This window comes from Hemicordylus capensis, chromosome 1 (genome assembly GCF_027244095.1).
Source record: "Hemicordylus capensis ecotype Gifberg chromosome 1, rHemCap1.1.pri, whole genome shotgun sequence".
In the NCBI taxonomy this organism is placed as follows: domain Eukaryota; kingdom Metazoa; phylum Chordata; class Lepidosauria; order Squamata; family Cordylidae; genus Hemicordylus; species Hemicordylus capensis.
The window spans coordinates 202,068,042-202,094,587 of NC_069657.1; the positions used below are offsets into that span (position 1 = coordinate 202,068,042).

The window sequence follows — 26,546 nt, forward strand, 5'->3', positions numbered from 1 at the left end:
GGAGTAAGCCTCACCTGTGATCTCTTCTGGGAGTTAACGCTTTTGAATTATCACATGTTTTTATATATATATATATATATATATATATATATATATATATATATATATATAATTTAATTAATTAATTAGAAATATTTCTGTACCGCCCAAAAACACACATCTCTGGGCGGTTTACAATTAAAATCATTTAAAACATCAAATCAATTAACAATTAAAATCACTGAAAACATTTAAAACCCAATATTTAAAAATATAAAAACTATAAATCTAATTAAAAGCCTGGGTGAAAAAATGTGTCTCCAGTGCCTTCTTAAAGGGTGCCAATGATGGGGAGGCTCTTATTTTAATAGGGAGTACATTCCAAAGTCCAGGGGCAGCGACGGAGAAGGCCCATTCCAGAGTAGCTGCCGAACAAGTTGGCAGCAACTGCAGACGGACCTTTCCAGATGATCTTAACAGGCAGTGGGGCTCATGGCAAAGAATACGTTCTCTTAAATACCCAGGGCCCAAGCTGTTTAGGGCTTTATAGGTAATAACCAGCGCTTTGTATTTTGCCTGGAAACGTACTGGCAGCCAGGGTAGTTCCTTCGACACAGGAATAATATGGTCTCTCTTAGATGACCTGGAGACCAACCTGGCCGCCACATTCTAGACCACCTGCAGTTTCCGGACTACGTACAAAGGCAGCCCCACATAGAGCACATTTCATTAATCCAGCCTAGAGGTTACCAGCATATGTACCACCGTTTTGAGGTCGTTCATCTCAATAAATGGATGCAGCTGGTGTATCAGCTGAAGCTGATGAAAAACACCTCTGGCCACTGCCTCAACCTGGGACACCAGGGAGAGGTTCGGATGTAGAAGTACCCCCAGACTGCATACCTGTTCCTTCCGGGGGAGCGTGACCCCATCCAGAACTGGCAGATCAAAATCGTCTCCTGAGTTCCGACCCTGCACAATAAGTACCTCCGTCTTATCTGGATTCAGCATCAGTTTGTTATCCCTTATCCAGCCCATTACCTCCTCCAGGCAGACATTTAGGGAGGTTATGCCTTCTCCTGATGATGTTGACATGGAGAAATAGATTTGGGTTTCATGAGCATATTGATAACACCCTGCACCAAATCTCCTGATGATCTCTCCCAGAGGTTTCATGTAGATGTTAAACAATATCAGAAACAATATGGAGCCGGTTAGGGTCACCATAGGGAAGTTCAGCTTTTGAAGAACAACAGTCTCCAAGAGACACCACCTGGAAACTGCCCGTGAGGTAGGAGCAGAACCACTGCAAAGCAGTGCATCCCAACCCCAATCCCCTCAGACATTCCAGAAGGATACTATGGTCAATAGTATCGAAAGCCGCCAAGAGATCTAAAAGGACCAACAGAGTGACACTCCCTCTGTCAATTCCCAATTGGAGATCATCCATCAAGCCAACCAAGGCAGTGCCTGCCCATAGCCTGCTGAAAAGCCAGTTTGAAATGGGTCTGGATAATCAGTTTCCTCCAAGACTGTCTGGAGTTGGGAGGCCACCACTTTCTCAATCGCCTAGCCCAGGTATTCCAATAATATTTGAGGTAAAGCTTTGAATTGGATTGAATATAACATTTAAACCACATTGAATTTGCTTTATTGATTTTATTTTCTTAATCAAGTACTTAATCAAATATCTTGGGCTTTTATTTATTTATTCATTCAATTTTTATACCACCCTTCCGAAATGGCTCAGGGCGGTTTACAATTAAAACAGAAACCATTAAAACAGAAATATAAATATAAACACCAATTAACAATTAAAACATCTTAAACAATTAAACAATCAGAACAATTAAAACCCTGAAAACCAGGTTAAAGCATTAAAACAATTAAAACTAATTAAAAACCCTGGAAGGCCAGGCCAAACTGATAGGTTTTAAGGGCTCTCTTGAAGGTCAACAAAGAGTTAAGATTGCGGATTTCTGCCGGGAGTGCATTCCAAAGCCCAGGAGCAGCTACAGAGAAGGCCCGCTTCTGAGCTGACACCAAACGAACTGGTGGTAACTAGAGATGGACCTCCTCAGATGACCTTAACGTGTGGTGTGGATCATGTAGAAGAAGGCGCTCTCTTAGATAACTCGGACTTAAGCTGTTCAGGGCTTTAAAGAGAATAACCAGCACTTTGTATTTTGCCCAGGAACAGGGTGGATTTGATTTAAATCAAACTGATTTAAATCACGATTTAAATCACTAGCAGGGTGGATTTAAATAAAAAAAATCCGATTTAAATAAAAAAAATCTGATTTAAATCAAAAAAATCCATTTTTAAAAATTTAAATTGGATTTTTTTAATTTAAATTGGATTTTTTTGATTTAAATCCACCCTGCTAGTGATTTAAATTGTGATTTAAATCAAATCCACCCTGCCCAGGGACATATCGGCAGCCAGTGTAACTGTTTCAAAACAGGAAAAATATGGTCTCCCTGGGTTGCCCAAGAGACCAATCTGGCTGCCGCATTCTGAACTAATTGAAGTTTCCGGACTATGTACAAAGGCAGCCCCACATAGAGCACATTGCAGTAGTTGAGCCGGGAGGCTACCAGCTGATGCGCCACGGTTTTGAGGTCATCCTCTTCAAGGAATGGGAGCAGCTGTCAAATCAGACGAAGCTGATAGAAAGCACTCCTGGCCATGGCCTCCACCTGAGATACCAGGGTGAGGCCTGGGTCCAGGAGTACTCCCAAGCTGCTCACCTGCTCCTTCTGGGGGAGTGTAACCCCATCCAGCACAGGAAGATCTAACACACCCCTCTGTAGTAAATCTGTTGGCACGGCTGACCCGACAGGAATTTACAGTCCCTTCAGCTCTACTTCTGTGAGTTAAATAGAAAGTCTGGAGATAATAGTAGCAGCTTAGCTACTATTGAACAAAAGCTACTTAGCTACTATAGAAAAAACTACTACTATAGAACAAAAAGCTACTTAGCTACTATAGAACAAAAGTGAAAAATGACCCACAAAGAAAAAGTAGCATAAACAAAAATAAAGTCCCTTGAACTAAACTAGGCACCCCCCTCTATGATAACTGAGTAATAACTGAAAATAACGGAGCAAGGAATGAACAGAACAAGGACAGGCTGAAACATGAAAGATTGAATAATTCTTAAATATGAACACTGTCTGCGATAGGCAACGTTGCTGATAGTAATCTGTTCCAGGAACAGCGTCTGCTTAATATAGGGCTCAAGATAACCGGCAGCCAATCAGGCTTTCCTGACTCAGCATTTCTATTTCCTCTCCTGTGAGATCTTGCGCCTGCGTGTCTCCCACTGAGCCTTTCTCTTGAGACGTCTTCTTAACACAGGTGAAATTTCAGCTTCTTCCTGATCAGTCTCCTCAGCCCTCATCTCTGCCAGCAGTTAAGATTCCTCTGTCTGCTCCCGTTCCAGCTCAGCTTCTGAGTCTGTTCTCACAGCCAAATCCTGCTGCTGTGCTTCTGAGCCTGTACTCCCAACCAAGTCCTCCCGCTCCTCCCCTGACTCTTCTGACACAGACGTCTGGGCCATGACACCCTCAGATTCTGAGCCCCCACAATGAGCACCTCTGTCTTGCTTGGATTCAGCTTCGATGTGTTCTCCCTCATTCAGCCCATTACTGCCTGTAGGCAGGCATTTAGAGAATGAGTGCCATTTCCTGAAGATGAAAAGGAGAAGTAGATTTGGGTGTCATCAGCATACTGATAACACCCAGCACCAAACCTCCTGGTGATCTCACCCAGCGGTTTCATGTAGATGTTAAAAAGCATTGGTGACAGAATGGAGCCCTGAGGGACTCCATATAACTGCTCTCATTTTGAGGAGCAACTTTTACCAAGCTCCACCATCTGGAATCACAATCTGAGAGATAGGAGCAGAACCACTGCAAAGTAGTGCCCCCTATCTCCCCCAGGCGATCCAGAAAGATACTTTGGTCGATGGTATTGAACGCCGTCGAGAGATCCAGAAGAACCAGCAGAGTCACAATCCCTCTGTTGATTAACCGGTAAAGGTCATCCATCCATCAGGCCAATCAAGGCTGTCTCAACCCCATAGCCAGCTCTAAATCCAGTCTGAAATGGGTCTAGATAATCATTTTCCTCCAAGACTGCCTGGAGCTGGTCGACCACCACCCTCTCAACCAAGGGAGATTGGCCTGTAACTATCCATCGCTAAGGGGTCCAGAGGAGGCTTCTTTAGGAGTGGTCTAACCATTGCCTCCTTCAGACAAAGAGGCACCCTACCCTCCCTCAGCGATGCATTTGTGATATTAACTAGGCCACCTCTAACAATCTCTCTGCTAGATAGAAGCAGCCAAGTCAGGCAAGGATCCAGAGAACAGGTGGTAGACTGCACCGCCCCAAGCAGATTGTCCACATCCTCAGGGGTCACAGACTGAAACTGATCCAATCTAATACTGCAAGAGGGATCGCTGGACACCTCTTCCATAGACCTTGCAGAAATATTGGAGTCCAAGTTGGCCCGGATACAGGAAATCTTTTTCTCAAAGAACCCATTAAAGGCATCACAGCAGAGCAACTCTAGGGACTGATTGGAAGTAGAAGGAGCAGAAACCAAACTCTTCACAACCTGGGATAGCTCCCCCGAGCGTGATCCTGCAGCCGCAATGCATTCAGACCAGAATCTCTTTTTCGCTGAGCGCACTGCCACCGCATAAATTCTCAAATGTGTCACATGCCGAATCCTGTCAGATTCGAACCGAGTTCGCCTCCACTTGCTCTCTAGTCGCCTACCCAACTGCTTCAGCCCCCGCAACTCCTCAGTATACCAAGGGGCCATTTTTGAAGCAGGTCGAAAGGAACGCTTAGGAGCAATCATGTCTACTGCCCTGTTGAGTTCCCTGTTCCAGGTTCCCACCAGGGCATCGACAGAATCACCGGCCGCACTAACATCAAAATCCTCCAAGGCCTCTTGAAATCCCACTGGGTCCAGCAGCTTTTTTGGATGGACCATCCTAATAGGTCCACCACCCCTGCAGGGGTGGATTGCGGCTGTAAGACCAACCTTAACCAGGTAGTGGTCCGTCCATGACAATGGGCAAACCACCGGCTCCCCCACCAACGGCTACTATGTATCCAAGTGTTCTGTATACGAACCTCTCCCTGGTGTCCCAGGTTGAGGCCAGCAGCTTCGGCTATTATGCCAGCTGTATCTGTTTCTCGAGATAATATCAGAACAGTGGTACATATGCTGCTAACCTCCAGACTTGACTACTGTAATGCACTCTTATGTGGGGCTGCCTTTGTATGTAGTCCAGAAACTGCAGTTGGTACAGAATGCGGCAGCCAGGCTGGACTCTGGGTCATCTTGGAGAAATCATATCACTCCTATACTAGAAGAGCTTCACTGGCTGCCAATAAGTTTCCGGGTTCTGGTTGGTTCTAATCTATAAAGCCCTAAACAGCTTAGGCCCAGGATTTTAAAGGGAATATCATCTTTGCCATGAGCTGCACCGCCTATTGAGTAATCTGGAGAGGTTCGTCTGCAGTTTCGTCACCAGCTCCTCTGGTGGTTACCCAGGGATAGGCCCTCTCTGTTGCTGCCCCAAGACTCTGGAATGCGCTCGCTGCTGAAATAAGAGCCTCCCCAACTCTGATAACTTTTTAAAAGTCTCTAAAGTTGCATTTATTCACCCAAGCTTTTAAACTTGACTGTAATTTTAAATTGTGTTAAGTTTTTCATTTTAAATTTGTTTTATGTTGTTGTTGTAAACCGCCCAGGGATGGATGTTTGGGGCAGTCTACAAATTTGAGAAATAAAATAAATAAATAAAAATGTTATGAAACTTTTGAGACATGTATATAAGACATAAAATGTAACATGGTACATTTTTTTGTTTTGTTTTTGTACACTAAATGCAAGTCAAATAAACATGTGAAATCAGGCCTCAATTGATTTAGGGCAGAATTTTCCAGAACACCCACCTCACTGAGATGTGACAAAATAGCTGTAGTGTTACTTGTAAAAGGATAGTTTTTGCTTGTAAGATTGTGTTTTGGTCATTGAATGCCAAATAGATTACTTGGATTTTTTTTTTCTTGGCTGCTTTCTTGAGGTAAATACTGAAGTCAGATTGTGGCTATCATAATGGATTCATACAGCCTCTCTTTAGGTAGTGATGTGAATGACTGAGAAGCAGATGCCATGCAGTTATTAATCTTACAAGCCTTAATGCTTAAAATCTACTTAGAGATTGTGCTTCATGTGCTCCTAAAAGCAACTGTTGATTAACTTATACTTGGTTATTGGTAAGGAAAAAAAACCTCAACACAACTTTGTTGTGTAAACATTAATGGGCAAAGCCCTGTCAAAGCAACAAAGCAAATGTGCTGGATGTCTTCCTGTTAATCTTTGAGGTGTTTCATACACTCTTCAACTATTCGTCAGAGTAGTCCAAAGAAAAAAAGCATATATAGAAGTAAGGCCTGGGGATGTGCATGGGATGGATTTGGGGTTTTGGTTTGAGCTTGAAACGAAACGCAGACGGCTGAAATGTTTCATCGAACCAGTGGTCGAACCAGTTGTTCTGATGGAACAAAACTCGAAATGTTTTGGGTGTTTCGGCCATAGGAAAAATAGGGAAACTTGAAACACCCCATTGTTCCCCATGGGCTACCTACCACCCAACCCAAGGAAAAAAAAAGGGCAAGTGGGCAATTGTAAACAATTTTTAACCTTTCCTCAAAGCTTCTATAGGATCCCATGGGGTGGTTGGGAAAAAGTTAAAAATTTGTTTAAAATTGTCTGGTTACCCCTTTCGTTCATGGGTTGGGTGTTAGGTAGCACCCATCATGTCCTACCACACAACTCACTCTGGTGTCCCCATCCCATGGGCAACAATGGGTTGTTTTGAGTTTCCCCATTTCCCCCCTATGGCTGGAACAAGCTGCACTCGGAGTGCATGCACACAAGTTTTGCATTACAATTTGCAATGCATTTTGCAACCTTACCTTGAAAAACACTGCAGAAGCACACAGTAAAAGGGAATCTGTCCCTCCCAACACAGAACACGCACCGTCCAAGAATTGCCAAAAAAGAATCACTGATCCAGAATCCACTGCTAGCCACAGTGCCTGTGCTGCACATCCCTACCAATAATTATAATTGGCACAAGTTGCTCTCTCACACACAATTATGACTGCTTACGTTACTTCCTAGCATTGAAACAGCTGCCACAGCAGTACTCCTACTTAGCAGCAAGCATAGCCATACGCTCAACTAGTGGAACTTCAGCCACATTTTTTGATGAAGTACAACTTGCAATGCAGATTGCAGAGCAGTGAGTGAAGCACAGGTTCGTCTCAAGGCCAGACATGGAGCTCATCACAGCAAGAGAGACCTGCTACTGTCCATTTCTTGCCACAATACTATCTCACAAACAAACCAAACCACAGCTCAAGGAAGACAGGCACCCAAGTTCTGCCTTTGTCAATCTGAGATCCAGCAAAACTAGATCGTTATAGCAGCAATAGCTCAACATATTATACTCAGTGCTGAGAAGTAGAAAACCGAAAATCAAACCTACATTCCTCTTCTCCTGATGAATTCTCTTCAAAAGAGGCATAAGGGCTCTCTCTGCTTCACAGTCCCTTTGAATACATTTTGAAATTCCCTCCCCTTGTGTGTCCCCACCCCAGCCAATGGGGGAACAGTTGCCCATGACTACACTTGATTTGTATGATAACAAGCCAACCAAGAGGCAAGGAGATCGCAAACCAATTGGAAGCCAAAGAAAACCAATCAGCAATGGAAAAATAGGCCTTAAAAATGGTGAAATGTTTTGAATAAAAGCGGGGTTGTTTTGTTCCGAGCTTGAAACAAGCCCTTTATTTTAAAGGGCATTTTATTTTGAGCTTGAAACAGTCTGTTTTGAGTTGACATGATTCAACATAGAAACGATTTGCGCATCCCTAATAGGGCCTTCAGTGAACTACTAAGGCTGTCCACTAATTAAAGAAGGTTTTATGTGATTAATCACCTGCCACTTTTTTTAAAATATGAAATTTCAATTTGTTTTCAACATATCTTGTAGAATGTGACAAAGAAGGAATGCACTTTCTTAATAAACACATATATCCAAGGTGAGGGGACACCCCAAAGGACAATATTACTCACTGAAAGGAAATTTTTTGGGTTGGGTTTTGAGTGGGCATAACTAGCTTAGTGGGGAGTCCAATGGAGGGATAGGAAGTTGGAGTATTCACCTTCCTTTTGGTCAGTTCACTGATGAATCAGTTAAATGCACTGCAAGTAAATTTGCATGTTTCAAAATAAGCTACAATATAATAATGATTCTCAATTTAACTAGGTTGGCAGCCTAGCACGGTAGAATAAAAGGCATACTTCCCTCCCCAAATAAAATGTGTACTCTTAATTCTAATACGTGCTGATAAAAAAATATTGCTCTCATCTATTAATCAACTAATGCTTTAATTGACTAATTTAAACAGTAGATTAAAGTTTTGCAGTTATTCCTTGCCTGTGTGTGCGCCTGAACTTATCTCCCCATCCCCTGCAAAAGCTTAAGCGATTTCTCTCTGTTTCATTTAATGGCTTTTAGGGTCCTTGCCAACTACATCCCTTGTCTGCCAGTACAGGTACCACACAGATAGTTCTGTGTAACGTATCACAGGACACCAGTTGGGCATTTGTGCTGGTGATTGGATCCTTACCTTGATTTCTGCTGCTATACTTGAACTGTGGCTTGTAGAATAAGTTATCTGCAGTTTATTATACAGATCATCTTTTGGTCTGTAGCTGATCTTAATTGTATAAATATCACCTGAACAACAAAAGTGGTAATTCTATATTATTTCATGAGTTTTTACAATTAGAATATGTTGGTGACAGAACTGGCAAATATATATTAGTCTCCACAAGGTAGGATTATGAACATGAAGACTATTCTTTGTGTATTATCACATGTGTCTGTCTCTGACTATTTGATTAGGTTAAATCTGCCTTTCCACTGAAGGCCTAAACTACAGCACAGTGATGTTACTTGGATGAGAAGACATTTGTAATGAAGCAGAACTAGATTAATGCTGTTTCCTGCTGTTTTCGGTCTCTTAGGTTGGCAGCCTCGCTGGTTTGTTCTAGATAATGGGATATTGTCTTACTACGATTCACAGGATGATGTTTGCAAAGGCAGCAAAGGAAGTATAAAGATGGCTGTCTGTGAAATCAAAGGTAAGACCAGGGGTGAGAAACTTGTGTTCCATTCTAGGCTGCCTTGAATGTACAGACTTGGATTCATTGGTTCACTCAGTTCGCTTTATGCAACCAAATGTGTGTTAATGTTGCCGGCTTAGTTGGCTCTCCCCACAGACGAGTAACCGCTCGTAGCTGGGCAGCCAGATTGGCCACCCACACGACTGCTGGCTCCGTCACGGAGGTGGTGGGGGCTGTAGGCATCAGGAGCTGCGCGGCCCCCCGGAACTTCCAGGATGCCCCCGTGCGAGTGTGCGGGGCATCCAGGAGAGACCCCCGAGCCCGGGTTCTACTCGTGTGTTGCTTCTTTGCAAAGACACACGAGCAATGAAATGAGGTTAACGGAGCATTCGCTCCGTTAACTTCATTTAAGGGGAGGGTGGTTTAGGTGGGCTAGCCGCCTTGGGAGCACCAGAAGCAGGGGATGGCTCCCAGGACCCCTGGAAAGCAGGCAAAGCTCCCTTAGCCCGCTTTCCAGTGATGGTGGGAATAGCTTCAAGAACTCGTTACAACAAAATGTAGCTGCTCATGCTAGCTGACGGTTAACTCCCTCACCCTACCGCCAGAGGAGTTGAAACACAGAATCTCTTCTCACAATCCGTGAGAAGAGCTTTGGGGCTAACTGCGGGGAAGGAGGGTTTACTTTCCCTTCCCCGTAGACGATCGGGGTCCCGTCCCTAGGCAGGCAGATCGCCTGCCCAGATGAGCAGTGGCTCTCCCACAGGCCACCCATGCCTTGCCATGGCTCGCCTGGCAGCCCCAGAAGTGCACGGTGCCTTACTGGGAGCCCCCCTCCCCACTGAGTGTGTCTGCTGAGGCTGCAAGCAGCCGCAGCAGACACACAATGGCAAAGCCCGGTTTTTGTGCACACTCGTGCCCAAAACCTTGGTTAAGTGGCGGGCTGCTTAAGAGGGCCCACCGCTGGTCGCTGCGTGGCTCCTGGCGGTCCTCACGCACAGCAGAAACCGGGCTGGTCTCCCTTAGCCCGGTTTCTGCTTCACGTGTGAATAGCCTCAGAGTCTGCAAAGCCTTCAGTCCTCCTTTAAAATGTCTGGGCTCTGTTCAGAAATGTAATTGAGGACTTCAAGAACACTTACCGGGTGCCTTTCAAGCAACTCAAGACACCTGGGGATTCAGAAAAACCGCAAAGGCCTGGAGCAAGCTGTATAATACCCAAGTGCTTTCCAGCCATTTTCTTCTTTCCTCCTCTTTGTGTAAAACAAGCAGATCCGATGACTGCTCTTTGCAGTTCATCTCTCATCCAACAGTTGACTCATTCGCCGGAGACAAAAGAGGAAGAATAACAAGCAACCACTTTCTAACTCAGCTGCTGTTAGGATACCATTTTGACACCCACCGTCATTAGGGCCTCGGGAGTGGATGACTCAAACTCAGTGGCTGTGAATTTGTTTCATTTTTTATTTTTTGAAAGCCACGGTAGCCTTCCCAGCAGGAGTGCTGATTGTACCGAGTGTGCACAATTGGCAGTATGTATGGATGTATATATGTATGTACGTATTGCATTATTTAAAGGGCCAGCCTCAGGTTGGGAGAATTGATGCAACTGAGGTATACTAAGAATCAGTTAGGGGTAGTTTCTGATCACCTGATAGTAGTCTCTGCTCTGCCCAGACAGGTGGCATGGTGCACACCTGTTATGGCACAAGGATTAAATCGCCGGAAGCAGTACAATTGTGTTTGGGAAATATTATCTCTGTTGTTCGGAGTGATTTACACTCTTCTTTGACATTGATCTTATTTTTGCCTTTGTTGCAAGTTCATCCAACAGACAGCACGAGAATGGAATTAATAATCCCGGGGGAACAGCATTTTTACATGAAAGCCGTGAATGCAGCTGAGCGACAGAGGTGGCTAGTAGCACTGGGGAGCTCAAAAGCCTGTTTGACAGACATCAGAACGAAAAAAGAAAAAGGTACTTGCTTGTGTCTCCTAAAACACGACACACCTGTTTGTTAATATTCTGGTTCCTTGCCAAATCATTTATTGAATGCAAACCTTATTTTTGGTGACTAAAAACCTTTAAGGTTTTCAGCCACCAAAAATAAGGCTCTTGCACTCACATCCTCAGGCCCATTGATTTCAGTAGGGCTTACAATGCATTCCCGACCATGTTTGCTTAGAAGTAAGAGCCACTCTTTTCAGTGAAACCTGCTTTCAGAAAATATCCTTCGACTGCATTCCTGCATTCATTTACACTCCAGTTTGTTGTAGTACTTAGGACATGCCCACATGGCCGCTTTCTTTGGCCTTGTAGCACGCCACCAGGATGCTGGGAAGTGTCCAGGGAAAAGGTAGGTCACTTCCTCCTGTGGAAAGTCCTATCTTTAGAGCACAAAGCCATCCATGCAGACTGCACATCTGAAACGGATTCTGCCATGGTTCCTGGTAGCCATGTGGACCAGCAGTGGACCAGAATGGGCTGAAGTGCATGTGTGAGTGCATTCAAGCGATGTGTGAGTGCATTCAAGTGGTGATCAGAAGGCTATGCAGTTGATTCTCTCAACGTCTTTAATTGATTCATGGTCCTAAATATATATAACCTATCTTTTATCCTAACTTTTATGTAATACTAGCCAACCCGCACAGAGCATCTGTGCGCTCTTTGGGGCCGGCTGTTCCCCCTTCCCTCCAGCCCCACTCCCTCTCCCTCCCTACTCTCTTGCCCCTCTACCCCTCCCTCCACCCCACTCTCTCTTGCCCCCTCCCCCTTCCACCCAATTCTCTCTTGCCCTCCCTCCCCCTCCCACCCAATTATCTTGCCTTCCCTCCCCCTGCCCCCCCTCTCTTGCCCTCCCCTCCCCGCACTGAGTGCTTTACCTTCGCTGCCACAGGCCAGGCCCTCCTTAGGGCGGCCGAAAAGGGCCCCAACGCCACTGTTCCTCCTCCCGGGCAGCGAACAGGGAAGTCCTGCCGCCCGGTTCCCTCCCGCCCCAGCCTCCCATGGGTGCCTTGTCTCAATGGGCGCCTCCATGTCCGGGCCCGCCCCCACCTCGCCACCATGGCCGGGCCCGCCACTGCCGCTTCACCTCTGCAGCCGGGCCCGCAGGCCCACCGCCGGGCCGAGTGCCAACTCCGTGGCCCGCCGCTTGCCTCCGTGGCTGCCGCTTACCTCCCAGTGCCAGTCCCAACCCCCACAAAGAGCATCTGTGTGCTCTTTGGGGCTGGCTACCTCTCCCCCCACCTGCCCCAGTCTTCGGCTGGGCCGAGTGCCAGGCCCAGGCTGCCGGGCCAAGTGCCACCTCCGCAGCCAGGCCTGCCACCACACCTTGCCTCCGTGGCCGGGCCCGCCACCGCGCCTCGCCTCCGCAGCTGGGGCCGCCGCCGCCTTGCCTCCGCAGCCACCCAGCCGGCCAATTCTCCTGGGTGCGCTCCATCCGATCAGGCGCCTCTGCCGCCCAACCAATCAGCTGGGCGCCGGGATGCACATTCCAAAGGACACCCAGGAGAATTAATATAATATATGTTGTGTTAATAAAAGTAACTGTTCATGAGTTCACATGTGAGTTCTGTTTGCAGACCTCGCAGGGACGTACTTTGTGCACAAAGTGGGGATTGCATGGGCTGTTAGAAGAAGCTAAAAAACTTTTTATCACAGTTGTCATTGGCTGGTATAGTTCTGTTTGATTTCAGAGTTGTGCTTGATTATTTGGTAATGAAAGGGGAAAGTTTACCCCAGTTAAAAAGGGGGAAAGCAGAGAGGATGGGTTGGGATTAAAAAAATTTATTTATTTATTTTTGGGCAACATTTTAAACATTCGGAGAAACAGTGATAAGGATGGTCATTGACACAGATGAAGCTTATAAATAACTAAACAGTTTAAGGATGTGTTGTTTCAATAAAACTTTTCAATAATTAAAAAAGTGTCATTCCTTTTATTTAAAGAAATTTTAAAATTTCAGTTTGCATATTTTAAGGATAAAACATGTAGAGAGAACTCTTAAATCTACTCAGTGATGTTTCAGTTTTCCTATGTTCTTGCAGAACTGAATGAAACCAATGAATCTCTGAAAACCAAGATGTCTGAGCTTCGCCTCTACTGTGACCTCTTAATGCAGCAAGTCCATACAATACAAGAATATGTTCACCATGATGAGAATCACCCATCGCCCAGCATCGAGGTACCAAGCTACTTAAAGTTCACTTCACGTTAAATATGGCTCTTCTTCAATTCAGCAACCACAATCTGTGAGTGGAAATGAGCAAAAGGATGTAACACAAGCATTTCTTCTTACTGTAGTGCTGTACCTGGGATCTAGGGCTGTGTATATCAGTTCCCTCTCTGTATTTGGAAAATGTGCGGTGACATCAAAGTTGCATCCATTAAGAACTAAACTGAAAAATCCTGGTAGAGGCCAGTATCTGAAGTTGAGTGAAAGTATTCAGCAGGGAGAAGATGGAAGTTTCAGTACTACTTCTGTTAGGTTTTTAAGTGGTTAGCAGCTTTTTTCCTGTTGATTGCTTTCTGTATGTTATGGGTAGAACATTAGGGTTGTGTTAGTATTGTTATAATATAAATATGTCAATATTATTTAATTCCTGTATGTTGTGTGCTCGTAGGAAATGTCCAATAATTGAGATGACCTATCTCTACTGTAGATTTTCCAGCTGCAAACATTGCACGCACACACACACACACACACACACACACACACAAACATTTGGACCAGCACAAACCACTTAATTGGCTCTGCATTGACTGAATTCTAATCTCCTTTTCTGCAAACTGATAGCATTCCATATTCTATGATGATGGAAGTTCTGTTTAGCCATTATGATTAGTAACCATTGATAGACTTGCGTGCATGCAGTTGTCTAATACCGTTCTAAAGCCATTTGAGCTAAACGAAATACTATAAACTATAAAAAATATAATAGCTAAGAGAAGGAGCCATGACAATCAGCAACATAATGAAACAGCAATAAGCCAGGAGCTGCAGTTTAGTAGGAGCTCCAGGCACTCAACCCTCTCAAAGAGATACTTTAGGGAAATGCTTCGAATGTAGTCCTGCTTTACCACTGGAAGAATGTTAGATCCCAACAGAAATGACTGCGGTGATATGACTGATCTCTCTGTCCTCTCCGTGTCTTGCATAAATGCATTTAAACTGTCAGCAAAAAGAAATGTTACAAAAACATGCTGTTATTAAAATAATGACCTAATGGCCCATGAAACGAAGAAGTAAGCTGCTCATGTTTTGGCAAAAGGTTTGATCAGGCAATAAGCCTAACCTGCTTTCTTTTTTCATAATCAGCTGCTGATGTGTGTGTCTTCTTGTATTTTCAGAATATGCATGAAGCTTCCTCTTTGCTCAGTGCCACCTGTGATACGTTTATCATGACACTTGAAGAATGTGTGAAAATTGCAAATGCCAAGTTTAAACCAGAGATGTTTCAGTTGCCTCATCCGGACCCCTTGGTTTCTCCTGTGTCACCTTCACCTGTACAGATGGTTGGACATCTTTAATGTCAACATTGCTTGCGGGTTAGAGGGAGGTTGGGAGGTTTGACTTTTCTAAACCACACTGAGTAAAACTTGTTTTTAGAACAGCAGTATAGAAATATTTGAAACTAGCCTACCTGCATAGAGCATTTGCGTGCTCTTTGGGGCCGGCTGTTCCCCGCTCCTGCCTCACACTCTCTTGCCCTCCCTCCCCCCGCCCCACTCTCTCCTGCCCCACCCCCTCCCTCCTGCCCCACTCTCGCCCCCTCCCTCCTGCCCATACCCCCTCTCCTGCCCCCCTCCCCCCTCTCATGCCCCCACCCCTCCCCCACTCTCTCTTGCCCCTCCCCACCCCCTCTTGCCCCTCCCCCTGCCCCACTCTCTTTTGCCTTCCCTCCCCTTCCATTCCCCTCCTCCCTGTCCCGCACCCCCACCCGCACTGAGCAACTTCCAGCCGGACCTCACCGCCGCCACAGCCAGGTCCTCTTTACCGGGCAGCGGAGGGCCGAAAAGGGCCCCACCGCCGCTGTCCCTCCTCCTGGGCGGCAAACTGGGGAATCCTGCCGCCCATTTCCCTCCCGCCCCAGGCTGCCCCACTCACCTCCCCGCCACCTTGCCCTCTCGCTGGCTCCTCCTCTCCTCTTGCCTGTGCCTGGCTGTCCCGCCGCTGCCTCATGCTCCTGGCGGCCGGGCCACCTCCTCCTCCTCGTCCTCCTCACCCGGGATGGCCAGGCCAGGCCATCCTGCTGCCTCCGCCTTCTAGCGGCCAGCTGAGGCCCCCTCCTTAGGCCGTTTTGCGGCCCGCTGCCCCCATTTTCTCTTGCCCGCAACTCTCGCCCAAGGCCAGGGACTCTCACAATGTGTCGCTAGAGTTCCACCGCCAAATCCAGGGCACACATGCCGGCTAAGAGAATTAAATATATAGATAAATGCTGGAAGAATATGCTCTAAAACAGAGGTTCTGGCATGTGCTCAGACAGATCAGTGGAAAAGTGGGGATGGGGAACTGGGTGTGCTTTAAAACCTGACAAGGCTCCAGGGAAGCATAAGAAAAACAACTAAACAGTGCTTAAAAATTCTCCATCGAGCTCCAGTGCTATACAGCAAGCTGAGATGCACAGCAATTCCCCTGTCAGCTGCTTTTGGCTTTCTTGTGGAGGTCTATCTCAGTTTGAGAGCAATAGCTTATATATTTATTTATCTATAAAATTTCCGATTTTGGACATCATGCTTCATTGTTTTCAGCCTGCTTCCCAGCCTATGTCAAATGTCAGTACAAATGCTGCCCAAATTGTTTTTGAATCATGATGGGATGATGTGATTAATGTAAATGTATATGTTCATGTCTTGATGATAACTTACTTATTTTTTCAAATATATGTTCTAAACTGCCCCCCCCCGAACAATCACTACCCATGAATATCCTCCTTTCGGAAAAAATCATCTATTTTATACAGATAATCAACAAAAATTTTAAGTAGTATATTATAACTTGTCTTTTTTCTTCTTCTTTCCAATATAGATGAAACGTTCTGTTAGCCACCCGGGTACTTGTAATCCAGAGAGGTAAGAATGAAATTGTTTTTGAACAATTTCTTAAAGTTTTAAAACTAAACAATATGATTTTTAAAAATCGGAACCTGTAGTTCTGGGTTATTCCTCATATGCTGAAATCCCACCTCAAATCAAAGAGATACCTATGCAAATTACAAGTATGTTGCAATTCTGGCCTACATCCAGATTAGTGTTGCAGTGGTGTAATGCTGTTGTGCTAACACAAGAAAGTAAAGTAAGTTGCACTTACCATATATACTCGAGTATAAGCCGATCCGAATATAAGCCGAGGTACCTAATTTTACCTAAGAAACCAAAAAACTGATTGACTCGAGTATAAGCCTAGGGTGGGAAATGCAGCAGCTACTGGTGAGTTTCAATAATCAAAATAAATGCCAATAAAATTACATTAATTGAGACATCAGTGGGATATATTGTGACCAGTATGTACTTTATTACAGGGGGACATTTTAGCACGGGCAGATAGATGACTCGAGTATAAGCCGAGGCTGATTTTTTCAGCACATTTTGGGTGTTGAAAAATTTGGCTTATACTCGAGTATATACGGTACTTTAGTGGAAGATGTTGACAAATTGCACAGAGCATTGCACAACAAATTATGTGACTAATTGCACAACAGGTAATAGTGATTCAGCACTTGAACGTATACTGGAAAAGGCTAGCACAATATTGTGGAGTGCCACTAATTCACACAGTTCCTCAAACTCCTTTAAGTATCAGTCTCCTCTTTAGGGCCAAATGGGGCCAGGCAAAGAAAGAAAGAAAGAAAGAAAGAAAGAAAGAAAGAAAGAAAGAAAGAAAGAAAGAAAGAAAGAAATTAAATTAAATTAAATTAAATTAAATTAAATTAAATATTTAATTGCATTAAATCAAATAAACAAAGACTTCTGTGTGAACTTAATCACTGCTGACTATTTAATCCTGGTTTTATTTTGGTTTTTCCATTGAATCTCTCATGTTTGAATCCTTAGTTTAGGCTCTTGCTGGCAGAGCCAGATTATAGATCACATGACAAGGTTTCCTTGGTTTCCTTCTCAATACGGGGAGGGCTGAATTGGCTTCTGTTGTCTTGGCCTCCTTTGGGCAGGAAAAGTCCCATGGAAACTGCTGAGTTGGCAACTGATCAGCCAACTAAAATTTTAAGGGAAAGGAGTTTTCAGCCAATCACATACAGCACAATCGCATAAAGTAATCTTGGGCAGGGCCAGCCCCTTAGACACTCCTTCAGATACTCCTTTCCGATTGGCCAGCTTTCCAGTCTGAGGGCTGGCCATGCCCACAGAGACCATTTGGCATATTGGGAAGAAGAGGCACAGTTCTAAACAGCAGATTATTCCCCTCCCCTTTTGCTTTGCTGTTTCTAGACATGGGAAAAGGGCCTGGTTCCAGTGGATGGAATTCAAGGGCAGTAGGCCTATATTTTCACATTTGTATTCCAGTTAGTATTGTCAACTCCAACTTAAGCTATTTCTGCAGGATCCCTCCCCCCCTGATTTTCACAATATTAACCCGGAGAAGGGCCTGCCCACTTCTCAAAGCAGTTTACATTGCAAAAGGAATGAGAAAAATGGTTCTCTGTGCCCACAGCTGGCTCTCCCCAAGAAAGACTGTGTTTTAAAATATAAATAAATAAAACCTTGATCTGTGCTTATAACAGCAGTGCATACAGATATCATTAACATATTGTCTGCTTTTATAAGCTTGCAGGAGAATAAAATATCCACCTTATCTCACTGCTTTGCAAAGGCTTACAGACTCAGAACCGAGAATTACACATTCTTACCTCCCTCACCAATAATACATTATTTTTGGTCTGTTCTTTTTTGTTGCACCAGAATAAGATTTTGTAAAATGAATCTGGGGAATTGTTTTAAAAGGTGCCCTTTTGCCCTGCCACTGAAGTGCTTGCTTACTCTTAAATCCTAAAAAGAAATCAGATTGGTGGTCAATATATATTTGCCTATATTAGCTGCAGTTTGGTATATTTTCCTCCCCCCCCCCAAATTCAATTTTTATTAATTTTTAACAATAGTAACCATTAACAATCATAATAAACACAAATGGACTTCCCACGCACCTCCCTTCGTGAAACAACAACTATAAAGTTTACCCTTATTATAATGTTAATTAAAAAACACAAATTTAAACCTTTAACATAAAAGAAAGAACCATTAATCTACCCAACCTGCATTTCAAATTTCAAATCCTGCTGTAAGATCAATAGTAGGAAAATAATTTTTTAAATACAACAAAAAAGGTCTCCAGTCTTCCTTGAAACATTCTAGGCTTTGATCTCTTATCAATGTTGTAAGTTTTGCCATCTCTGCATATTCCAAAGTTTTTATCAGCCAGTCTTGTTTTGAAGGCAGTTCATTACTCTTCCATTTCTGTGCCTATGTTATTCTGGCCGCCGTAGATGCATACATGAAAAAAATTAAGTTATTTGTAGAAATCACTCCTTGTGTTATCGTATATTTTCCATCTTGATAGAACTTTTGGCAAAGTAATCCTGATCTAATTTTTTGTGAGGAAGAAGTTGTATTTGTCCACTTGTCTGTGAATTTGAACAACTTCCTGACTACACATCAAACTTTCAATATATATTTGCACATTCAATATAAATCTTGTAAACACTCTTGTAGTGGGGTGACAAAAAACCCAAATTGGCCCCACCAACTTCAGACTTCACCAGCCACCACTGTTAAGTGTGCGCAACTTCTTTCGTTGTGTTAGCGCAACGCTAGTTTGGATGTCAGCCACCTTGTCCCATATGAAAGTGTTCCTATAGGAAATGTGTTTAAATAATAATGAATGTATATCCTGAATTTCACACGGCAGTTCCATGTATATAAGTGTTACAACGAGAGCACTAACATTATCTGACTATTCAGAATGTTCTTCACCTTCTTAATGCCATAATAATGGACACTCTTCATCCCAGAATGTGCATTGTGATTTGAACCCAGATCTTGGTGTATTTCAATGAATTTAGTTAGAATAAACCAAATTTGGTTGGTTTGGATGCCATGGCCAATCTTGTTTCCCCCCCCAGTCAGAACTCTTCTGAAGCTTGTGTGGGTGGGGGGAGGGAGGTGTGTTCTCCTGAAATGTGCAGACATTGTGTGAAGCCACGATTTAATCATGGTTCCATATGATGTCTGATGTGGCCCACTGAGTTGTGCCCAAAGCTGCTTTGTACAAGTGCAAAGGCACTTCTGTGAGTGGGCTGGCTCCCTGATTGCCAATTCCCCGTTCCACTGAAGCCTCTGTGCTCCATCCAGCACTGTTCTGTAGGGTGCCGTGACTCCAAAGAGTGGATTTTGGGGAGACCCAGGGAGCTGCAGTGAAGAGATGTGGCTGGGAAAGCTCCATTGCTCAGGTGAAATTCTGTTTATGGCCCTTCAGAGAGCACTGTTTCAAAGTTAATTTTTTAAAAAACGGAGTGTGACATATGGCTCAGAAAACTGTGTAAAATGTGCAGTGCCATTTAATTTGTAGGAGCATTCACTCTGTAAGAGAACCAAACGCTTCATCCCACCGGTTATCGCAGAGGTGCCGAAGAGCCGTCTCCGATTCAGAACCTTCTACAGATACTCCCTTTGAAGATGCCGACAGTAAGTTCTGAAGCAAGTGTGTATTCTTTCTTCAAACTCAGTGCTTCAGTTGTATTTTTTTCCTGCTTGAAAGAGAAGCTCCTCTGCTCGCTAGATAGTATCCCTGCTGTACTCACCCTCATTGCCTCCTGCAGTAAGGTGAAGCTAAGTGCGTTGACTCTCCAAACTGATTCAAAAGCACCCAAAGTGGCCAGGTTTAAATGGCAAAATAAATGCATGTTTCTGTCAGTTGTGAAGAGAATGCATCTTGAAATGAGCATTTTTGAAGGACCAAATTTAAGAAGCTTCTCAGTGTTGGCGCCAAGCCTGTGCAACTCAATCCCAAGGTATGCACAGGTGCTTTCATTTGTATCTTTTAGGCTCCAGGTCGAGACTGAGGTTATTCCCATGATCCACGGAAAGTGGGCTAAAGTTGCTTAGCCTGCTTTCTGTGGATCATGGGAACCACCGGGCTCGCGGGTAAGCCCGGTGCTTCCAAGGCAGCTAGCCCGCCTAGAACACCAAGCGCTCTGTTAACCTCATTTCATTGCTTGTGTGTCACTGCGGTGTGCGGCAACACACGGGTAGACCCCTGATCGAGAGGCTGCAAGCAGCCTCCCAGGCTCGGAGGTCTGTCCAGGATCCCCACAGCCCCCGATCCCCGCAGCCTCCACCGGCTCCGTGACAGAGCCGGCAGCCGAGCTACAAGCAGCTGCTAAGCCCGCTCTCCCTGCAGACCCGGAAGGAGCTCATCTCTTGGATCGTGAGAAGAGCTTCACTGTCTTGTTCTCATGGGTTTTTAATAGCTCTTGATAGCTGTTTGGTATTTTAATCTCCCCTGCCTGAGATAAATTTATTGGCTGTAGGTTTCAGTATTATTATTGGCAGACACGAGGAGGACAATTTTTCAAAGTAGTCTCTTTGAAATTAAAAGGACAAATTAGGCAATGACTACTTTGTCTATTTAATTTCAATGGGACTACTTTGAGTAATTTTCCTCCTCATATCAGCCATTATTATTTTTATTATTTACATTTTATATCCCGCTCTACCTCCAAGGAGTCCAGAGCAGTGTACTACATACTTCAGTTTCTCCTCACAGCAACCCTGTGAAGTAGGTTAGGCTGTTATTATTATTAGTAGTAGCAGTAATATTTTATTGGGTTTTTTAAAAATACTGAATTGTTGCCACCCTAGTGGCTTTGTGTTAAGACAAGATATAAATCTCAAGTAAGTAACTTTAAAAAAAATCAGGCTTTTCTATAGTGTAGCAGTGATGCGAGAGGATCCGGCACCACTTCTGTGCTTATGGGAGGGAAACCTGTTCTTGACAGATGCACGTATCACTCACAGTTGAATCTGGAATTCAGATCGCTTTCATAGGTGGATGTAAACACCCACAGTTCCAAGTTGAGTGTGAATTTGCATCTGGTGGGTTTGGAATCATTTGTGTTTCCTAGGAAGTTTTGCTTTTTATTTTAAGAACTGTATTCTTATCTGTATGGTCTGTCTTTCCATTGTCACTCCTCAGGAGAAAAGCCAGTTGGATGGGCTTTAGAGTATAGAATTTACACTTTCCTTGATTTCCAAATTGCTCTTTTCAGAACAAGTTTAAACAAAGAGGAATCATAGAAGTTGTTAGTCCTGCAGGTGATGTTATTTGTTTGTTTAAAATTTTTATATCCTGCCTTTCCTTGGCAATCTGGAGGCATTCAAGGCAGCTAATATGCACAATGATAAGAATGCTATAAACAACAATGACTAAACCAGCAGCATAAAAACAAATAACCAAAGACAGCCAAAATAAAAACTAAAGGAGTTTTAAAGCTTGCCAGCATAAAGAAATGTCCTCAGCTGGTGATGGAATGCTGCCACAAGGGGGCCAGCTGAACCTCCTGAGGCTAGGAGTTCCCCATGTTGCATGCCACTGCAAAGAAGGCTGTGTCATATCACCACCAGTGGCATGTCAGTGAGTGGCAGAACGCACAAGATACCCTTAGATGACCACACAGGGCTGGCAATTTGATTTTAGTCCATTTAGGGCTTTATTCAGTTGGTGAGTAAATTCTATTACTTGAAGGAGCTGAGTGATTTGTTCTGTGACTAGGACATGATTCTGTCAGTGTAGAGCATTGTTCTGTCCCCCTGATTTCAAAGGAAGTGTTGAGCATGTGCTTAACTTGAAATTAGGGAGACTTGAATGTTTAATTTTGGCTGGATTGTGCTCCTTTTTCTTAGTTTTTATTTTATTTTTATTTTATTTTCTAGTTTCTTAATTTTTGCCAAACAGTAGGTACCTCATCACATCCCTGGGTCTCACTCTTCAGTTGCTCTCCTGAGACTCGACATAAGCCAGACTGGGAGAAAATGATCAGGGGAAGGGAAGATATTTGCAGAGAATCTAGCATGGGGAAAGCAACTGTCCATCTTCAGCCCCAGTACAGCATCCCTCTGGTATCTGTTGCTGGTGGCTCCCTTACATTTCTTTTAAGAGTGAGCCTTTTTGGGACAGGGAATCATCTTATTTATTTTTCTTTGTAAACTGCTTTTTCTTTATTTTTCTTTGTAAACTGCTTTGATAATCTTTGTCGAGAAGCAGTATATAAATGTTTGTAGTAGTTATAGAAAAGAATCTGTGGGTATGGGAAGAGTTGTATATCCCCTCTACCCATCTGCTGAATCTCCTCTAGAAATATGGGCTGACATGATGCACAGCCCTACAGAGCCATAACGTTGTGTCCTGGGACTTCTGTGGGCTTCACAGGCAGCCCTGATGCTGTTTTGAAGCAGCAGTTGTAGAAGCAACACATTTGCATGCTTTCCCATTGTTGCAGATTGTCGTTCCCATTGAAGTCCACAGCAGCTTGGGGCACAGCATTACAGCTCTGTAACGTTCCATGTCATGTGGGTGAGTTTGCATGACCCTTGCAAATGTGGAGTTGCCAAGGTACAAATTTGCTAGGGTAGTGTGTGGTAGGAGATGGTCGTTCAGTAGCGGAGCACATGTTTTGCGTGCAGAAGATCCCTGGTTTGATTCTTGGCCCCTCCAGATGAAAGGATCAGATAGTAGAAGAGGAGTAAGATCTCTGCCCGAGACCCCGGAAAACTGCTGCCAGTCAGAGTAGACAGTGAGCCCTTTCCCACAATCCATGAGAAAGGGCTTGAAGGGGCAGGGGAGGAAGTCTCAAAAAGCTGACCTCCACTCTGTTGGTCTGGGCGTGGAGATCGCAAGCAGCCAGGGCTGGCAGAGGATCAGAAAAATGGGGTTACGTGAGCGCTTGCTCTCTTAACCCCATTTAAGAGGGTGGCTGGCTGGGTGGGTTTGCCGCTGAGGAACCGCCGGGATGGGTTGCAATCCCACCGGTTCTTGTGTGTGAGCAAGACCGGGCTTGGCTTTGCGAGCCCAGTTTTGCCTGCCCGTGAGAACAGCCTCAGTATCAGTCTAGATGAGCTTCATATGTTTTGTTGTTAGACTAAGCTGCTTTTCAGTGCTTTCATTAAAAAAATCAGTGTTTGGACCAAAATACTGGGCTTGCGTAAAGTGCAGTTACAATAGACAGTTGTTGTATATCACCTTTTGCAAATTTAGACAATCACAGAAATTATTCCATTTTAGTTGTGGCAAAGTACAAAATGCTTCCAGTATGATCCATCCCCTCCCATACAGCAGTGACTACAAGTAGCCAGTTCATCAGAGACACTGGATCTCCCTATAGACGTGCCAGCACACCTTCCGTTGTAAGTTATTGCTGAGCATGTGATTGTGCACTGGCACTGTGTGTGTGGCTGGCCAAGGGCCACTGGGGTCCTTCTGCAGGTGGGGAAATGGCTTCATTAAGCCCATATGAAGATATCCTCCCACACGTGCAACTCTGCACGTGATGGATGGAGTGGATTGCCCTGTTTGTGGGTAATATGTTGGTTGACTAAAGTTGATTAAACAGGTGTTTTTCAGGAAACACATTTAAAAGTATGTTGATTAATGAATGTTTTTACAGGACCAGCATACTGCTCCAGAGGTACTCTCAATGGAGATTTGGCACCGTCCGCCATTCCTGAAATATCTAAGAAACAATCGGAACTTGAAGAGATGTTTCCACCTGCTTCCTGAAGAAATAGAAGGATCAACTTCTATAAGTGATGCTATGCAAAAGCTGCTGTGATTCTATTATTGTTGTAGGGGGTAGTTAGTTCCCTGTGTGAAGGAGTTCTCTGCACTTTATAGAATAATGTAAAAACTAACTTTGAAGTGTATTTTATCTTTATATTGTTTGTTTGCAAAAGTATTTTCCTAAAAAACAAAAACAAAGGCCCAACCTTCAGTTTGTGCATTTTTAAAACAAATTATGGTTTAATAGGTAGGTGTATGTACCTTTTTGTAAATTCTCACTCCAAAAAATAGAGTCACGCTTTATTTAGGACCAACCAGAAGTATCAAACAGTGCGCTTTCATGTCCTACACGTCTCTTAATTAGGGAGAGGGTAAGTGAAAGGATGGGCGTGAGGGGACAAGTGGGAGGAATCCCATCAGTCTGTGAAATCTAAAGTTTAGGAGGTGTTTTCCCTGCTCGTACACCTGGATCAGCCTCTGAAAAGTGTGAGACATACACAGAGCTGCTTAGACAGATGAAGTCACAAATGGCTGCCACCGTCTCTCCCTGCCATTTTGGAAGTGCAAAGCCTGGAAGTTAGTTCAGTCCAGTTTGCAGCGCTAACATGGAAATGAGCTCTGTAGGACTCAAAAGTTCAGTGTTGATACTTTATTACTTTAGTTCTAAATAAAGCATTGCCCTACTTTGGGTTGTGGGGTTTTCTTCTGATGGACCAACATGGCCACCTACACCTTTGTCAATGTAGCTCTTCTTCTTATGAAGTGTGAGGGTCAAACAGCTTAGTGAATTTCTAAACCTTGCCCGAAAGATTTCAGATTTGGGGTAGGGAAAACTTGTGCCATAGACCCAGCTGTTCACTTGATCGCTGTGCAGGTACAGCATCCCTTAGGTTACTGCCCACCTCCTGTTGATATCCATGACAATGCTACTCCCCCCCCGCCATGGCTCCAGATTGCACCTTCAGTCTCAGTGGAACCTTTGCCTATGTTAAGACTGAGACTGCATTCCTAAAAGCCTAGTGGTAATTAGTATCTTTCCCCTTTCAAAAGGACACAGTCCATCCAAAGTGAGATTATGCCTTTGGTCTCATTGAAATCAATAGGACTTGAATGCACATTAAGGGTGCCACGATCCAGCCAAAATTAAGCACATTTAAGTCCCACTGGTTTTCATGAGAGGGATTTAAACACAGTCAAGTCAGAGAGACTATTAGTTTTAGCTGGATCATGCCCTAACTGCTTAAATTCTCTTATTTTAACTTTTAAAAAATGGGACTCGGAACACCTGCATTTCTTTGGATTCCATCCAAAATCTGATTCCTGTTTTTAACCAATCAAAAATAATTGACAGATGTGCAGTATTTTTCTAAACAGACATATACATGATCCGATTACAAGGCATTATACCATACATGGACAAATGTATTTTAAGAATTTTGATGTATTCCTTGCACACAAAAAATGCCTATTTGTCATTGCTGGGGGAAAAAAGAGAGACGTGAAGGTGTGCTTAATCATCATTGGGGTGTATTGCATCGCTAATAGCATTGTAGCACTGTTTTTTAAAAAACCCAACTCATTTGAGCACAATCCAGGTAGAGTTAAGTACTTGTAAGTCCCATTGATTTCAATAAAGAGAAAAGTGCATGCTTTAAACGGGACTATATGATGCTTGGCTTTAGCTGGATTCCACCTCTTTCCACATAAAATAAAAAATATCCTAGATGTCTTTTTACCAAAGTGTAATTTTAGCACTGGTTTCTAAAATATGCTTTTGAGCTGCTGTTGTAATGTATTCATTTTTGCAGCTATACGTTTATTTATGACATATTTATACCAAAGTGGGAGGTTGGCTTATTTTTCATTGTGAGCCCTGTAACTTCAGAATAGCATAAATGTACAGTGATATTCTCATCTCATTCAACTCCAGTGTCAAATATAAACTCTCCTCTTACTGAGCTGAGAACTGAATTCTTACTACAAAACCATTTAGCTTAGCCATCGTCTGCCATATATTTTGGGAGAAATCCATCAGAAAGTTCTCTTGCACAGGCTGTTAGGGAAGAGCAAAGATTAAACATGCCACTTAAATTTCAGCAAGTTGGCACAGAAGTTCCTGATGGATTGTGCCCAAACTTGTTAGTGTTTTGAAATGTAAATTCCTTGTTTTTGTATTCACTTTGGGATAAACTTGGTATATAATGTCTTGGCTGTGGAGCACTTTTTTAAAAATTAAAAAAAAGCTTTTTTTTAGAAGTTACATTAAGTGTTCAATAAATACAGTTTTTACACTCATACTTGCATAACTCTTTGCTTTCTGGTAGAATCCTCTTTTAGTGTAAAATATATTGATTGGCTGGCATGATGAGGGAAATTACTCAAAATAGTCAAATTGAAAAAAGGATGATTTGTCCTTTTAATTTTGACTGGCCATTTTTGAGTAATTTTCCACATCATCATGTCAGCTATTGTCTTTGGTTCATGCTAACATGCTTTAATCAAGTAGTCATAGGGCTAGTTCAGATGTATGTTCTGGTATATAAAGGCTGTATACCGCAAGGG

The 26,546-nt window shown here is 43.7% G+C and overlaps 1 protein-coding gene across 6 annotated transcripts in view; it reads left to right on the forward strand.

Moving 5' to 3' along the window:
* The window catches only part of PLEKHA3 (pleckstrin homology domain containing A3), a 33,500-nt gene extending 7,221 nt beyond the window's left edge, over positions 1–26,279 (forward strand). For 5 of the 6 annotated variants that reach the window (XM_053281047.1, XM_053281018.1, XM_053281038.1 and 2 more), the window contains 7 exons: positions 9,105–9,221; positions 11,020–11,175; positions 13,246–13,382; positions 14,549–14,713; positions 16,227–16,270; positions 19,779–19,894; positions 23,872–26,279. In XM_053281047.1, coding sequence (XP_053137022.1) covers positions 9,105–9,221; positions 11,020–11,175; positions 13,246–13,382; positions 14,549–14,713; positions 16,227–16,270; positions 19,779–19,894; positions 23,872–23,984 — 848 coding nt within the window. In that variant the 3' untranslated portion in view covers positions 23,985–26,279. The remainder of the gene's footprint in view (positions 1–9,104; positions 9,222–11,019; positions 11,176–13,245; positions 13,383–14,548; positions 14,714–16,226; positions 16,271–19,778; positions 19,895–23,871) is intronic. The other variant, XM_053281055.1, reaches the window with a different exon arrangement.
* The last annotated feature ends 267 nt before the right edge of the window (positions 26,280–26,546 follow it).